The 14,330-nt window shown below is 50.3% G+C and overlaps 8 protein-coding genes across 8 annotated transcripts; 3 read left to right on the top strand and 5 right to left on the bottom strand.

Annotated features, from left to right (window-relative positions):
* Positions 1-572: 572 nt before the first annotated feature.
* N7506_004284 (uncharacterized protein) lies at positions 573-2,178 on the top strand (the record flags this gene model as incomplete). The annotated part of the gene is made up of 4 exons (XM_056953578.1): positions 573-706; positions 770-1,361; positions 1,411-1,782; positions 1,846-2,178. The coding sequence occupies 4 exons, from the start codon at positions 573-575 to the stop codon at positions 2,176-2,178; spliced, it is 1,431 nt and encodes a 476-aa protein (XP_056812467.1).
* Positions 2,179-2,874: 696 nt separating this feature from the next.
* On the bottom strand, positions 2,875-3,147 carry N7506_004283 (uncharacterized protein; the record flags this gene model as incomplete). The annotated part of the gene is made up of 1 exon (XM_056953577.1): positions 2,875-3,147. The coding sequence occupies one exon, from the start codon at positions 3,145-3,147 to the stop codon at positions 2,875-2,877; it is 273 nt and encodes a 90-aa protein (XP_056812466.1).
* Positions 3,148-4,364: 1,217 nt separating this feature from the next.
* On the top strand, positions 4,365-5,503 carry N7506_004282 (cytochrome P450 monooxygenase; the record flags this gene model as incomplete). Its single annotated transcript, XM_056953576.1, has 2 exons — positions 4,365-4,976; positions 5,030-5,503. 2 exons carry the CDS (start codon positions 4,365-4,367, stop codon positions 5,501-5,503), a joined length of 1,086 nt encoding a protein of 361 aa, XP_056812465.1.
* Positions 5,504-5,749: 246 nt separating this feature from the next.
* N7506_004281 (SDR family NAD(P)-dependent oxidoreductase) lies at positions 5,750-6,595 on the top strand (the record flags this gene model as incomplete). The annotated part of the gene is made up of 3 exons (XM_056953575.1): positions 5,750-6,177; positions 6,224-6,334; positions 6,406-6,595. 3 exons carry the CDS (start codon positions 5,750-5,752, stop codon positions 6,593-6,595), a joined length of 729 nt encoding a protein of 242 aa, XP_056812464.1.
* A 209-nt stretch (positions 6,596-6,804) lies between these two features.
* N7506_004280 (uncharacterized protein) lies at positions 6,805-8,079 on the bottom strand (the record flags this gene model as incomplete). The annotated part of the gene is made up of 3 exons (XM_056953574.1): positions 6,805-6,824; positions 6,880-7,015; positions 7,072-8,079. The coding sequence occupies 3 exons, from the start codon at positions 8,077-8,079 to the stop codon at positions 6,805-6,807; spliced, it is 1,164 nt and encodes a 387-aa protein (XP_056812463.1).
* A 982-nt stretch (positions 8,080-9,061) lies between these two features.
* N7506_004279 (uncharacterized protein) lies at positions 9,062-9,381 on the bottom strand (the record flags this gene model as incomplete). The annotated part of the gene is made up of 2 exons (XM_056953573.1): positions 9,062-9,192; positions 9,222-9,381. The coding sequence occupies 2 exons, from the start codon at positions 9,379-9,381 to the stop codon at positions 9,062-9,064; spliced, it is 291 nt and encodes a 96-aa protein (XP_056812462.1).
* Positions 9,382-9,830: 449 nt separating this feature from the next.
* N7506_004278 (putative C6 transcription factor) lies at positions 9,831-12,466 on the bottom strand (the record flags this gene model as incomplete). Its single annotated transcript, XM_056953572.1, has 4 exons — positions 9,831-9,905; positions 9,959-10,374; positions 10,427-11,705; positions 11,774-12,466. 4 exons carry the CDS (start codon positions 12,464-12,466, stop codon positions 9,831-9,833), a joined length of 2,463 nt encoding a protein of 820 aa, XP_056812461.1.
* A 700-nt stretch (positions 12,467-13,166) lies between these two features.
* On the bottom strand, positions 13,167-14,189 carry N7506_004277 (NADP-dependent oxidoreductase; the record flags this gene model as incomplete). The annotated part of the gene is made up of 1 exon (XM_056953571.1): positions 13,167-14,189. The coding sequence occupies one exon, from the start codon at positions 14,187-14,189 to the stop codon at positions 13,167-13,169; it is 1,023 nt and encodes a 340-aa protein (XP_056812460.1).
* Between the last annotated feature and the right edge of the window lie 141 nt (positions 14,190-14,330).

The following is a 14,330-nucleotide window of genomic DNA, read 5'->3' as shown; positions in this document are numbered from 1 at the left end:
GCGTGGGTGACAGAAACAAACAAGTTCAGTGACCCTCCATGTAACCTTACACACACCCAGCCTTGTGGCCAGAGGCTTTTCCAGAAGCAATCTGAGGGGGAAGTGGATGATGTTGACCATCCTCCAAATATCTCTATAGACGATCCAAGTGCACTTTGGCCTAGTTCGCCAGGCAGCAACAGCAAGCCAATCAGAAGACAGTTCCTGTGACCTGTAGATCACGTGCAAGTTTAAAAGCCGACGATATCGACCAATCAAATGCACGGCAGCAATGCCGAGGAGGAAATTGGAAAGTTCTGCAATCTAAAGCTTCGGCATTTAAAAAAGTGGAATAGAATTGAAGAAAGCCGTTTCAAAAGTAAGTCCAGCCTCGGTTGTTTCGTCGCATATATCAGACGTTACAGATCCTCAAATTGGTCACACCTGATTTTTGCGACAAATCAGGCCCGATGGCGTGACAGACACCTAACATTTCTCCAGATCCTCCCCATTTTTGAGTCGGCCGAGACGTCGAGTTTAAAAAGTGTCTTTATATCCAGTTCGCAACGTCAAGAATTTTGATACATTGTATAATGTCGAAAATAAGGAGCGTTGCTGTTATCGGGGCTGGCCCCGGAGGCGCTATTACTGTCGATGCGCTGGCACAGGAGAAGACATTTGATGTTATTCGTGTTTTTGATAGACAGGAACACGCTGGCGGGTGTTGGTATGTTTTGTTCCTATAATTTCAAAGCGAAACCTGGAATATCACGAATCTGACGATATGCAGGGTTTCAAGAGAGGAAGAGCCAGCTCAGAAATTCGATTTCGATGCTATCTCAGCTCGCACGGCAGATACACCTCTGCAGATTCCTGAAAATCTCCCATGCCGAACACCTGTGGGCTCTCAGAACCGGTTCATGGATTCACCCGTGTACCCCGGTCTGGAGACCAATGTTGATGCAGGAGCCATGTCATTCTCCCAAGAGGCTATCCCGACAGTCCGTTCGCAATGGTCAATTGAGCGCCATGGCGAGGACACGCCTTTTAGACATCATACGGTCATTCGAAAATTCATTGAAGACTTGTTCCACCGCAAAGGGTACCAAGATCTTGTACAGTATAACACTACAGTTGAACGCGCCATCAAAGACCCCCAAAGTCAGAAATGGGTACTCACGCTGAGGCGGACGGAGGAGGGCAATGGCGCCAAGTCAGATTACTGGTGGTCTGAAGAATTCGATGCGGTGGTCGTCGCTTCGGGTCACTACGCAGTGCCGTGGATTCCAGCGATTCCGGGACTGAAAGAATTCGCCGAAAGGTATCCAGGAAGTGTTTTGCATACTAAGCAGTACCGAGGCCCTGAAAGATACTCTGGAAAGGTATGCTATTCTTCTTGCAGCCGCAAGAATCTGATCTAACTCTCGACAGAAAGTGATAACTGTTGGTGCATCCGTATCAGCAGCTGATACGGCTGTAAGCTTGGTTGACAACGCGCAAACACCGGTGATTGCCGTCGTGCGTGGTCGCTACAACGCATACTTTGGAGATTTGGCGTTCCAGCACCCCAAGATCCAGCGCCGCACGCCCATCTCGCATATCACGAGTAACGAGCAAGGCGAGCGGACAGTGCATTTCGAAGATGGAACTTCTGAGTCGGGTGTCGATCATATCATTTTTGGAACTGGCTTTAGTTGGACATTGCCTTTCTTGCCTCAGGTCGCTACACGCAACAATCGCGTGCCGGACCTCTACCAGCATGTCTTCTACAGACATGACCCGACGCTCACATTTGTAGGCGCGGTAAGTGCATGGAGCGTATTTCGGCAGCTTTTCAAATCAATGAAACTGACAACCATTTCCCAGGTCGGTGCTGGGTTGACCTTCAAGGTGTTTGAATGGCAAGCAGTTGCGGCCGCTCGAGTATTGGCCGGCAAGGTCACCTTGCCGTCCATCGCGGAACAAGAAAAGTGGGAAACCGACCGAATTGCAGTGAAGACTGACGGACCCGGATTCACTGTACTCAATCCCGAATTCGAAGCATACTTCGAGACCCTCCGCGAGCTGGCCGGGGAGCCTCAAGGCGGGATAGGGCGACGCCTACCTCGGTTCGAGCAGAAGTGGCTTGATGATTTCAACGAAGGCGCTGAGCGTCGAAAGCGAATGTGGAAGAGGAGCAATGACGCCGCCCGGTTGTAAATCCAATGTCGTAAGGGCGGAGGGGATGAAACACACATTGCATAGATCACATTAATTAGATACGCAAGGAGAGAGCAAAACTATAAGCATTTGACAACCCTTTTTTCGTCTCACTCTGACACCAGAGAGCTCATTCGACGCCACTGGTGAATCGGAGCTATTGGGTGACGAATGGAAGCATCGTATTCGGGCGTCAGTCGAGGATTAGGGGTTCTATCCCCACTTCGCAGTCAATATCCCCAACATAGCGGCTTGGCGCGTTTCCCCCCACAGATGCTCGTTCAGGAGTTAAAAGGCGTTCCTGGGCCGCGGGAGCGCCAGGCTTGGCTTTTGACTTGCTAAAAAATTCCTGAATATCACTGCCTCCATCAAATTGAAAAGCGATCACCATCTTTCGCACTATCCACGATCGCCTGCTCATCCTATACGCCCTAATAACACCCGAAATCTACGTCGCGTCTCGGATCGCCCCGGAAAGTGCAAATCACCGCACATCACCGCACATCATCTCACAATGACGAACTCCAATGGGACGAGCTTCTCACAGCCCGTGCACTGCTACCACTCACGCGACACGATGTCAACTCTGCCCGGCAATATCAACAATTACAACCAGGTACCGCTGTACCAGACGCAAAATCCTCATCAAGACATGGAGGCTGTATTACAATCGTGTTGTTCGCGTGGCGTGTGGATTTACGAAGACCCTGATCCTTGCACTGCGGTTTGTCGGTCGTCCTCTTCGGCGGAGACGAAGAGGGTCATGTACTGCTTGAATGCCGAGGGTGTGATGCATGGCAGCAGCACGGAATACAAATCAGGAGCGGTGCAAAGGGGGGCAACCATGAAATACCCTTTGGTATCAGTGATTTTTGGAGTGTTACTTGTGTCGGGACTACTTTGAATGGTGCAGAGTGCAATTGGCTGCTGGCGTTGAGTTTTTGTGATTTTGAATTTTGAGATACCCATTTTTCATTGCGGAGGCGCGGAGATCTTTATCTTGTCGAGAAATTATTTTAATGGCAGATATATACCCCAGACCCTGTTTCCATGGCTTGAGATAAAATAGGTCTATTACATGCTTGTGTTTTGCATGCTAGCAATAACAGCAAACGATCCACCTGGCATGGGTGAGATCCACCTGACGCCTTGGTAGGTCCCGGATACGACACCCTACTCCATGAGGAGTACGGAGTACGTACTTTCAAACGCCATAGCTTCATTTGAACCAAGCGGCTCACCACACCAATCAAACTCGTCGAAAATGAGCCAATCGGACCCCGCACTTCATTAGTTCCCTTGGCTGGTTGCTTACTATACGAGTAGGCTAATAAGCTGGCTCGGGGGCTGAATCGCCCTTGGCAGTGGGTCTCCATAAGCTCTAAACTGCTGATAAAAGCCTGGAACTGCTTTTTCTTTTCTTTGCCAGGTTTGCCAGGTTTGTCATTTTTACAGGTCTCTGGGAATCTCGGAATGGCACTGAGTCTGCTGGTGGTCATTGTGACCTACATCGTCGGCTATACTGCTTACAAGTCTATAAGTTTCCTCAGGAATTACGCAAATGCCCGACGCTCCAAATTCCCGATATACATATCTCCGATTCCAAGCAGGAGTATAGCATGGATGATCTTGGGCCCAGCGCTGCGCCAGCAGTACAAAAAGTATCTTCCGACCTGGCTGTTTGATTGACTGGATATCATAAGTCATGGGTGGGAGAATCATCGAAAGACAGAACACCATGACAAACTTGGCAAGACGTTTGTCTTGGTTACGCCCGATGAGTGTGCTCTTTGGTAAATTCCGATACCTGTCCACGGGTCAGCTGGATTGCAATGTTAATATAGTGTGTATCTAGGGTTGCGGATCATGAGCTCGGAAATGTGATTTTACAACGAAGGAAATATTTTGAACAGCCTCCCATTACGACAAAGATTGTGGGTCTATTGGGACCAAGTGTACTCACGGTGAGTTGAGTCGAGGCTAAATGAGCGGACTTGGCTGACGGACCATGCTTGTCCAGACGAACGGAGAGGACTGGTACGGTATATCCTTCTTGAGATGCCACCCCGATGCTGATCGAGTATAGGCAACGACAACGCAGAATAGTTGCACCAAATCTCAATGAAAGGATTAGTGAGACTGTCTGGGATGAAAGTTGCTTACAAGCCAAGGCTATGTTGCAACACATGGTCCAAAATCCAGGTGATCAGACATTGAACGGACTCCGCGTCATTGCCAAAAACGTGATTGGTAAAGCGGGATATGATGCCAACATGCCATGGACAACGACTGAGCATCACACACCCGGTAGTTTGGGTGGAGAAACGGGAGCTTATTTCCAAACCATCTCCTTGGTCGCCGATCACATTCTTCCGGCGGCATTGTTGCCATCTTGGTTCATGAAGTTGCCAATCATGCCATCTTCGCTGCAAACACTTGGCGTTCAGATGGACAAGATTCCACAATACATCAAATCAATGCTCAAAGGAGAACGAGAATCTGCCTCCAAAAAGCCCCGAGATAACTTCTTGAGCATGCTTGTCCGCCTCTCAGATCAAGAAGCGAAGTCCTCCGGGAGTTTCTTGACCGAAGAGGAGATCAGTGGAAACCTCTTTACTTTCACTGCTGCTGGATTTGATTCCACTGCCAACACAATGGGATATGCCGTGACACTGTTAGCTGCATATCCAGAATGGCAAGAGTGGATTCGCGAGGAGCTTAGTAGCATCGATGCGGACTTGACGAGATGGACATATGAAAGCATTTTTTCCAAGTGTCCGCGTATACTTTCTGTGATGGTGAGGTCTAGTGATGCTGCTATCCCATTAGCGTGTACTGATCCTGCTCACAGCATGAAACGCTCCGTCACTTCCCACCGGTACTCCATTCAACACGTTGCGTCGCTCAGACGCAGGAGGTTGCTGACGAAAACGGTACCCACGTTCTTCCAGCGTCGATGGAAGTGTTTGTCTCCCACCAGTGTATCCACAGAGACCCCTCCATATGGGGCGATGATTGCAGGGAATTTAGACCATCCCGGTGGATCGACAGTGCTGGTCAGATCATTACTCCGGCGAAGGGCACATTTTTACCCTGGTCTGCTGGTCCGAGGATCTGCCCCGGTGTGAAAATGGCTCAGGTGGAATTTGTTGCGACTCTTGCGACTCTGTTCCGATCTGCGCGGTGCGAGCCCCTGCCTAGCGATTCTCAGGATCCGGAGACATTGAGGCAGAATCTTCGGGACGTTGTGGCAGACTCCATCGTAAAGTTGACGGTCCAAGTTCGGGATCCCAGGAAAGTAAAGCTGCGATGGATCCCGGAGTGAAGTCGCATTTGCCGGGTATTTCCATTATCAAAATGTGGGGTGAAGTGGGGAAATTATATAGAAGTACTCCGTACAGTAGCCCAGACGGAAGTTACTGTTTAGCCGACCTCAAATGCAACGCCAAAATACCCGGCAAATTAGACACGGAGCAGCTCCGACCCCACGTTATCCCACTTGGTGTCACTTCGCTGGTAAATTCCTGTTTGCTTTCTTAGATCTTGCTCCTTGATCAACTCATCCTCAAATATGGACTCTGTCAAAGGCAAAGTATACGTCGTCACCGGCCTCGGAGGCATCGGTCTAGCCGTCGCCCGCCAGCTTCACGCCCAGGGCGCCCTCCTCTCACTCGCAGACTTAAGCCAGGAAGTCCTCAGCACAGCACAGCGCACAATCGAGGATGACTTCGGTGCCGACACCACCTCGACGATCAAAACAACCGTATTAGATATCAGCAACGTATCCGCAGTGCAAGAATGGATTGCATCAACGGTCTCCCACTTCGGCCGTTTGGATGGCGCCGCCAACATGGCAGGCACAATCGGCAAGCACCATGGAACTGGCAGATTTGTTGATCAGGAGGACTCTGAATGGGATATGTTGATGCGGGTGAACGTGACTGGATTAATGTATTGCCTGCGCGCGCAGCTAAAGGCAATTATGGAAACTGCCCCCCGGTGGGCAGGGTAGTATTGTCAATGCGTCGAGTATTCAGGGAATCAGGGGATTTGCGCTGCATGCTGCGTATTCGACTACTAAACACGCTGTGGTTGGATTGACCAAGTCTGTTGCCAAGGAAGTTGGTCCTAACATAAGGGTCAACGCCGTTGCACCGTGAGTACATTATTTGGTCTATACTTTTCAATTTGATAGATAAAGATGACATGACTGATGATGGCCTTTAGTGGATCGATTCAAACTCCCCTGCTTGAAAAGGCCAAGGTTATTCAGGGTGAAATCAGTGCGCCGCCAACTGCCATCCCGCGCATTGGCAGAGCTGAAGAGGTTGCACAGACTGTTGTGTTCCTTCTCAGTGATGCCGCGTCATATACGACGGGTCAAATTGTCAGTGTTGATGGTGGATGGGATTCATGAACCAACAGGGTTGGAAGCTCTACTGTGAGATGTCATGTTGAAAACACGCGTATATGACCGAAGTCTAATAAAATGCTCGCTTGACAATAGTCACAACATCAGAATAGAAATCAGAACGCCGCCGCCATGTTATGTATGTACATCATTGGAGGAAATAGAAGTGACAGCTAGAAAATTGGGTATCGAGCGCAAGAGAATCATTGCTATAATCATGCGTACAACCACAAGCCTGGATTCAATCGATTAGTAAAGACAGCAGTCAAATGGCGGATGATCGAACTTACCGAGAATGATCGTGACAGAGCTCCATCCAGACATTTTGCAAATGGAAATGGGGCTATTCGAAGTTGCATTTTCGCCTCCTAAGGGTTTAGGCCACCCATCCTCGTAGTCCAAATAGTTCCAGCCAAGTTGAGCTTGCTGGAAAGAAAAGAAGTTAGGTCCTGAAATCATCAAGAGAAGCGGAATTCACTCACCGAGCCCTCAAACCCAATCGAGGTATTCAAATAATGATAATAAAGGATATCAGGCGTGGAGTCGTTGCTCCCAGGTAAGACCCCCAGTCCACCAGGCGCATAGACAGTCCCATGGTTAGACGCGTAGACCACCGTCCCGCCACCATCGAGCAACAAACGATCGTTCTTATCCGAAAAAGGGCCTCGCACATCTTTCGATCGCCCAACACGTATACTATACTCCTCTCCGCGCTCGGGAAATCCGTTCTGGAAAAAATTGCAACATTTCCCATGGCTGAACCAAACGTAGTAATAACCGTCGTGGTAACTCATCCACGACCCCTCTTCTGGTTTCGTCTTCGCATGCGGAACAAATGCCAACTGCATCGCATCTGGACTTTCCGCATCCTTCACCGAAAGAAGATCATCGGAGAGCGGTACCTGCCAGATATCATGCCAGAAGCTGCCGTAGTTCAAATACGCCTGTCCCGTCTCTTGATCCGTAATGAAAGACGCGTCGATCGCATTTGTGATCGTGTATGGATACACGTCTGAGCCTGGACCTTTTCCAGTATTGATGATGGCACCATGGTCTGTCCAGGTGCCGTCGATCGAAGTCGTGGTTGCGACGCCGATCGCGCTGTCGCGGGACCCGTGGAAGCTAACGGTGTAGTAGCAGTAGAAGGTACCGTTCCTTTCAATGGTTGTTGGTGCCCATGGTCGCGACCGGTTACCTTTGTCGATAATGCTGTCGCCGTCGAAAACCGTCCCGATTCTTTCCCATGGCCCTGAGATATTGGCGGATTTCAAGATTGGGATGTGGACCCCACCTTTGAAAAGGTAGTAATTATCATCGTAGAGAATGATGTTTGGGTCATGGACTTGTACATGGCCTTCGTTGGCGAGAGGTATTTTGTCGGATGTTTTGTATACTTGCGATGCTTTGTGGCTTTCTCCTTGCGCCGGGACAGCCGCTGTCAGTTGGACTGCGATGGCAAGCAGTGTTGTGAAGAAGAATGATAGGTGCATCGTGGGGCGTGCTATGTACAGTTTTTTGAAGCTCCGGCCTTGGTGGTATATTCTTAAGAAAATGGGATTGGCCTTCGATGAGGAGAGTTGTAGTCGCGGAATTGACTTTCACATGCCTGGTCTGTCCAGATGTCACAGTTCAACGACAAATGCTCGGGAAAGAGGTCTATCTATGCGGAGTAGGTGATGTGTAGAATGAAGGATTAGAAGCGGGTGAAGCGAGGGAGCACATGGTAGAAGCCAAGCAAGGGTCTGTCAAAAACATGAAAAAAGCGCCGGGAGCCTCGTTGATCGCTGCTAAGATCCAAGCCAAGCGTTTTAGGGGGGCTAGGCTGCTATTTTTGACCGGTACCTGAGAGTACATCAGCAGTCACTCTAATTTGGTGGGGTTTAAAGTACTTTAAAGTATTGATCCACTAGGGTCTGGCACAGCCTGCCGCATGGCACGGCCCACTGCGCTGATTGGAACGCATCAAAATGCTTCCAGAGCATCTTACTCCTAGGTCTTTTTGGCTTGGGCATACAAAACGTGAGTCTGAGCCGCCCGGCGAGTTTCCCCTGGTGTCCCGCAACTCAATTGCATCCATTCCCGGCCCCCACATCATGATCGGCCAGGATCAACAGTGGCTTATACTCCGTACGCAAGGCTCACTCAACACTATGGTCCGTCAAAACCGCTACGGCTAGAGAGACTAGTTTCGCGCTATGAAGCTCGTCAATTTGGAAGCAAGGGTACACTCGATTAGCTAGAGTCCGAATATCACGCTGTTTGATCCTACTCCCTTGCATCACGTCAACACTGATCTCTCGGATCATGATCTCATGGTGGAACCCGAGCAATGTGATCAACAGAGAAGCTTGATAATGACGCAACGGACTATGACATCTGCATATCGGATGTTCACATGGAAACTGGCACCTGCGCAAGATGCGTGTGTTTGTCAACCTCGGGTTTCCACAAGCAAGAACAATTCCATATTCATCACACCTTCTTTGCAGGTGGATGCACGTCCTTGACCTTCACTGAGTCTTTGTTCAAGCCTTTCTCCACGAGGACCTCAATGATTTCATCCATGGTTGTCGGGAAAGTCAGCTCACGAAGCCCCCTCCTATCTGGTCATATAGATAGAAGTAGCCCCTACCCTCAAATACAACGAATCCATCATCCGGGCAGCACATTATAGGGCGGCATGGCTCCAGTTGATATTTGAGGGCAAGTTGGTGGCCCCAGCCATTCTCCGCGGCCCATATACCGTCGTAGTCGAGTTCTCTGAAATCCGTTGTCCATGCACCCGGGGTCATCTGTTCACGGGAGTTAGTATACGTTCTCCGTAGCGTGATACACAAGGAACTCACAGGTAATTCGAAAGTGAAATATTTCATCGTTGGTTCCTTCTGTTGGATCTGCGAGGGCTGCCAGAAATAAACCTTGGAAGCAGAGTCTCCTATCCGTATGGTAGGGTTGGATGTAGAAAAGGTGAGTCGCATCGATGGATAGATATGATGTCCATGTACAACCTTAAGTGTCTGACGCCCTCCGTGATCATAACCTTGTTAGTCATTGGGTCTGGTCTACACGTGCACATGAGTATACAGCGGCCAGTGGTCAGAAATTATTTGGGATGCTTGAGAATACTTCCAAGGTTGATTTTAATGCGCGTGGAGGAAAGGAGAAGAAGAAACGGGATGTTGTACACTGTGCATATTGAAATTTGCGCTTTATGGTTACAAGACTGACCCGCTATTCCTCATTAACATGGGAGTGTCATGCCTGTGAGATCCTCCCAGTCAAATATCTCCAGGAAGGGATCGAATTCACCGGGCGGCTGCAGTTGAATGTGAGTAACCAGAAAGATCTCATAGAAGGACTGAGACTTACCGTAACACCTAGATGTGGTGGTGGAAGCATGCCACTGGGGTCGAATTCATTCGGCATGATAGGCACCATTGCTGGGGCCGATGTGAAGGCAGCCACTTGGTTGTTTTTGAAACTACCCATGCCAGGTGGACCGAGGTGCTCGCACCCAGCGTGTCGAGAGAAGAGAGCTTGCGCAAATGCTAGGATCCGCTCGACGACTTGTTGCTTATATACGATTGCTTGGGTTGGCCACTGGTGGGCTTTGACCAGCGCGACGATTGTTGACAGGAAGAAGTAATCCTTGGCGCCCTTGGTGACCAAGAGAGATTTCTCCTCCAGTGAGATGAGAGCTGTTTCCACAAGCGAGATCATTGATTCGTTGAGACCTGGTATATTGTGGATGATGGATGCCGATGTTGTGGGATGGAAGGGAGCACCTGGGAAGATTAGTTATTGTTCTTATCATGAGTCTGGGGTTATAATAATTACCATGGTCACGTTCTGAATTGTGGAGTAACTGGCAGACCGAAAGATAGGCGTGAATGGTCCACTCGCCAAGTGTACACAGCGAGAGAGATCGCGAAGTCTCGTGCATTCGACGCTGAGTCGATAATATTCGGGTAGCAGCGTCCAGGCGAGACCGAGCTGAGGGTGCAAAAAGTGCTTCCCGCCGCGCCTCAATAGCAAAGGGAGTGTGTATCGAGAGCAGCGATTGCGAGAGTTTGCTTTCAATCAAAGCTTTCCACAGGAGGATCTTGTGCTGGGTCACGATGTCGCGAGGCTCTGCTGATTCCCAGGAGGGAATCCGAGCAAGGTATTTGGTGAGTTCCCAGTCGAGACGCTGGATATCCTCGTACCGGCAGCTGATCCGCGGAGAGTGCATAAGCGAGCAAGCTTGAAGACGAAGTGGCAATGATCGACTCAGAATAGACTGGAATGATGTGTCGGTGACTTCGCTCAACGGTCGACTCTCAGGCACTTCGGTGGTATTTTCATCGAGCTCGTCATCGTGGATGTTCAATGCTGGGGTCGCATTGAAATCGAAACTTTGTACCGACGGAGGCATTCCCCGATCGAAAGCAACTTGCAGGTCCAATTCCACTATTGTGCTCCATATCCGCCGCCTCATCTCTTTATTGAAGACCGAGATTTGGGAATATCGGCCCGGGTCTCGATGGTATCCTGCCATCATCGCCTGCTTAACCAGAGTACCTGTTGCAAGCCAAGCTTGGCTGCGTTTCATCCCATGTGAATTGCGAGCCATAATCAACAAAATAGAAAGCCGCATTGTGTGAATTTCCGGCCGCTTGTTATGCAAGTTCTCGATCCATCGCTCAGCGTGCAAGACCCATTCGATTGCAGTATAGCACTTGAGCTCCGTCACATTTTTTGATTGGAGAGTAGCAAAGTCTGCTAGGTTCCATGCGCAAGCGAGGATCAACAATAGCTGGGTTGCAAAGCCCGCAGAGAGGGAAGTGGGGCTATCTAGCATCGCCCAGAATGCGTCAATCTCCCTTAAAAAGGATGGGACATGTAGGATTCGGTTAGTTGACTCAATGTAGGTGAGATAAAGGCTGATCAGCTCATCTACCACCCCACGAGAGGGAAGCATCGCAACTAGTGAGGCTGTGGTAGGCTCGGGGAAAGGCGTGTTGAGCGGCACGCGTTTCCAAACACCACGCTTCACTCTTTCTAGGTCAGGCCGGATCTGCGTGATAACAGGATTGGATAGCTTGACCTCTTCAGCGAAAGATTTGAGATCAGGAAACTGCAACGGGGGATCAGCATTGATGGGGTTGAAATATGTGGATTGAAGCACAAAAACGAGATACTGACCTGTGTTACAAGATTGGCAAAGATTCCAGAGCCACTGAAGCGAGTCTTTGTCTCGCGACCTCTCATCATCACACGAGGGGACAGATCAAGCTGACCGGACGGCGACAAGATTTCCTCTTCTGTCTCATGATCATCATCGGCCAGCGACGATGGATCCATGTCAAAATCTGGAGCTGGGCGCTTTCGGCGTTGTAGTAAGCCCGAGTTGACATGGGGCTCTTGCCTAACAGCAGCTTTTGGGGCCCCAAGAACGGTCTCCAAGAAACAGTCACGTCGCTCTCTACCTGGCGGATGGCCCCTGAAGGTCGGCGCAAGGGCATGGCCCGAAAGACCGTGATGAACGTGGTGTAATGGATGACTCGGAGTGGGCTCACTGGGTATGAAAGGCTCCGGCCGAGGTGGTCCTTTGGATATCTCCGCATCTGGAGGAGTTTCGGCGGGGGTATGATCACCTTGGTGCATAGACACAGTGGAGCCGCGGTCGGGAGCGAATGCAGTAGTTCCCACGGTAGTGGGTTGCTGCCACAGAAAGCCATCCTCATATGTACATTTAGTCGGAGTTTTGCTCTTCAGGCAGCGGCTGCAGGTGGGATATTCGCGGTCACATTTCAACTTGCGAGAGCGACACTGGGTGCAGGCCATTGTGCGGCGCCGACGCTTTCGCACCCTGTCGGGCTGGACGTGAGCATCCATCTCGATTTCCATCACCAAGTCTCGAAGTATAGGAACCTCGGGAATCTTGGGAATTCTTACGTCCGAGGTGAAGTTTGAGGGGGGAAATGTCCACGGCGGGTTTAGCGCCTCGGCTTACGTGGTCCCGCTTTACACTGCCCGATCCGGAAGATCCGACCGACAGTCCCGTGACTCTTCTGCACGCTGTCTGCTCTTTCTTTACTTTGACCGTCGCATTTTTCCTCTGGTCGCATGGTTCTTATATTGAAATAATGGTATCAAATTTCTTGAGAGAACTACATTTTTCGTGTTCTGGGGGCCCACTCACGACGTCCGCAAGAAGCCGTAGCGCGGTGCTCAACGCTGCCCCACCAAAGGGTTGATCTCGTCGCGCTAAACCCCTGCGTCCTCGCGTTCACGCGTTTCGAATGTGATTTTGCAAGGCGAAATCGCCGGGCGACGCGATTCGGGAAGTTGGTCATTCATTGAACTCCAAGAATCGCACAAGTCAGTCATCTTGATCATCGACGCATTGATGCAGATTCAATCGCCGGCAGAGTTCCCTTCAGCATGTGTTGAATGTATATGATTGGCTATCTAGGTCTTGTTTTCTGCCCCACGAATGCCACCGAGTATCTGCGGCCAGGGGGATCTGCCTTTAGGGTCGCTCCGGTCTGGGTGGCCAAGCAGTGGCAGACCACACGTGAATTTTGGGCGATTTTCAGTTGGTCAACACAACTTTTCCACGTCCCGTGTGTCGTCCGTTCGCAAACTCATATGCTTCTCGCACGTCCTCAAAAGGATAAGTCTGAATAACGAGGGACTGCAAGATGCCTCGTCCAGCAAGTTCCGCTAGGTATTGTAGAGTGCTGCTGCTCCCTGCAACAATGAAAAACAAGGCTCGAACGCCCGGCTTGCGTAGTCCTCGCTTTTCATGCTCTTGGACAAAATTAAAGCTGGCTGAATCGACAGAAACAATAACTCCGTTGTCCTTCACGCGACTCCAACACTTGGCCAGCACGTCGCCGCCAACTGCATCGATCACAAAATCAAACTCGGATTGATCGACGTCTAGGGAGGTATATTCAATCGTTTCATTTGCACCCAGGCCGTGAAGAAAGTCTCGGTTTCGAAGGTTGGAACTTGTGGCGGCCACAACATGGAGCCCTGCAGCAGAGGCCAACTGAACCAGGTGTATCCCCACGGCGCCGGCGGCACCGGTGATCAAAATTCTCTGGTTGGAGGGGCGTGGCCGAGTTTTGTTTTCCAAGGCAACGTCAACAGATGGAACCGCAACACCGGCGTGGACGAAGAGAGCCTCATATGCCGTGTGAGCACTGAGCGGCAGCGCTGCAGCTTGCTCCCAGGTTAGATCTTTTGGCTTGAGAGCGATTTCTTCCTCGGTGGCAATTGTGAACTCTGCCCAGGCTGCTGCACGATCCACGTCCGTCATGCCGAAGACCTCATCCCCGAGTTTGAACTTGCTGCTGTCATCGTAAATATCGGTCACGATACCGGAGAAGTCGTTTCCAATTATAGCATATTCATGGGAATAAGTCTCGGGCCATGTCAGCATATCCCGGACCACTGTGGTGGCCTTGAGGCGAATGAGCAGCTCGCCAGGCTTTGATGGCTTGGGGGTAGTGATTCCCTCCTCTAGATGTAAGGCAGAGCTTGGCGCCGGGTTAGAGGGTGAATAAGGGTCGGAGGACGAAGGAGCCGGATGTACGCGGATGGCACGCATGTTTGAAGCGGAGTTTGTGTGCAGTCTGTCGGATATCACAGCAAGTGTAGATTGGTTTCAACACAGTTGAAATGCTAATCCCGTTTGAGACTTCTCAACCTCCTCAGAGCATAGTCTCATTTATATCATTGTCCAATTCTG

The sequence above is a fragment of the Penicillium brevicompactum genome (assembly GCF_028827555.1).
Source record: "Penicillium brevicompactum strain IBT 35665 chromosome Unknown utg000003l_segment0_segment0, whole genome shotgun sequence".
NCBI classification, from domain to species: domain Eukaryota; kingdom Fungi; phylum Ascomycota; class Eurotiomycetes; order Eurotiales; family Aspergillaceae; genus Penicillium; species Penicillium brevicompactum.
Note: the sequence above shows the minus strand (reverse complement) of the source record. Positions and strands in the feature narration are given on the sequence as shown.